The sequence below is a fragment of the Penaeus monodon genome, chromosome 19 (assembly GCF_015228065.2).
Source record: "Penaeus monodon isolate SGIC_2016 chromosome 19, NSTDA_Pmon_1, whole genome shotgun sequence".
NCBI lineage: Eukaryota > Metazoa > Arthropoda > Malacostraca > Decapoda > Penaeidae > Penaeus > Penaeus monodon.
This window is the reverse complement of record NC_051404.1, coordinates 30,577,998-30,578,708: the sequence shown is the minus strand read 5'-3', so window position 1 is coordinate 30,578,708 and position 711 is coordinate 30,577,998. Positions and strand designations below refer to the sequence as shown.

At 35.7% G+C, this 711-nt stretch overlaps 1 protein-coding gene across 1 annotated transcript in view; it reads left to right on the top strand.

The window, feature by feature from the left end:
- LOC119585168 overlaps nt 1–711 on the top strand; it is a gene marked incomplete in the record, with an annotated part of 15,053 nt that overhangs the window by 1,759 nt on the left and 12,583 nt on the right. Inside the window, 1 exon segment of the mRNA XM_037933805.1 lies at nt 460–634. Within this exon segment, the coding sequence (XP_037789733.1) occupies nt 460–634 (175 nt within the window).

Sequence of the window (711 nt, the reverse complement as noted above, 5' to 3'; positions counted from 1 at the left end):
ATCACCTCGGCTTCACAGCTCATGCAGTGACAACAATCCTATGGTTGCCCAAATTTTAGATGAATTTATAAAATGTGTAATACTATTGTCATCAGATGTGGCAGAAGGGCTTTTTTTCTAAGATAAATTTCGGAGTCTAAGACCTTTTGCAAATATTGTCTCAGTTACTGGTTAGTAGGCTGGGTAGCATAAGTATAAGAAATGACAGTAAGATATTATGCATGAGGAATTTGACTTATAGGGTTGACAGATTTAGAATCCACCAGCATGTTGACAGTAACATCAAAATTACAGTTCATTTTTTCCGAAATGTCTTTAAATGAGTTAACAATGGAAATACACCAGTCTACTCAACAAATGAATTAATGAAGATATCTTCAATTCTAAATTCCCTATTGTCAAACTGAACTGCAGTTATGATTTACAATTACACTCATATTATGGCTTTTGACATTGCAGGGAACTTCATATATGTGCGGAGAATGTTTCCTCCTTTTCCCAACTACAGAGGACTTTAATGCTCATGAGTGTCAGATTACGGAGGTTGAGGGAGTGGAAAATGTGTGCCATGAGAATGATGGAGAAGGAACTGCAACCGGTGATCTTCCACAACCCAACTCTTGTGTTGATACAGGTATGTCTGCCGTTTAAAGGCCTTTGAGTGAATGATTTCACAAATATTTTAAAGTTAATATCAAACTTTTTTTTTTT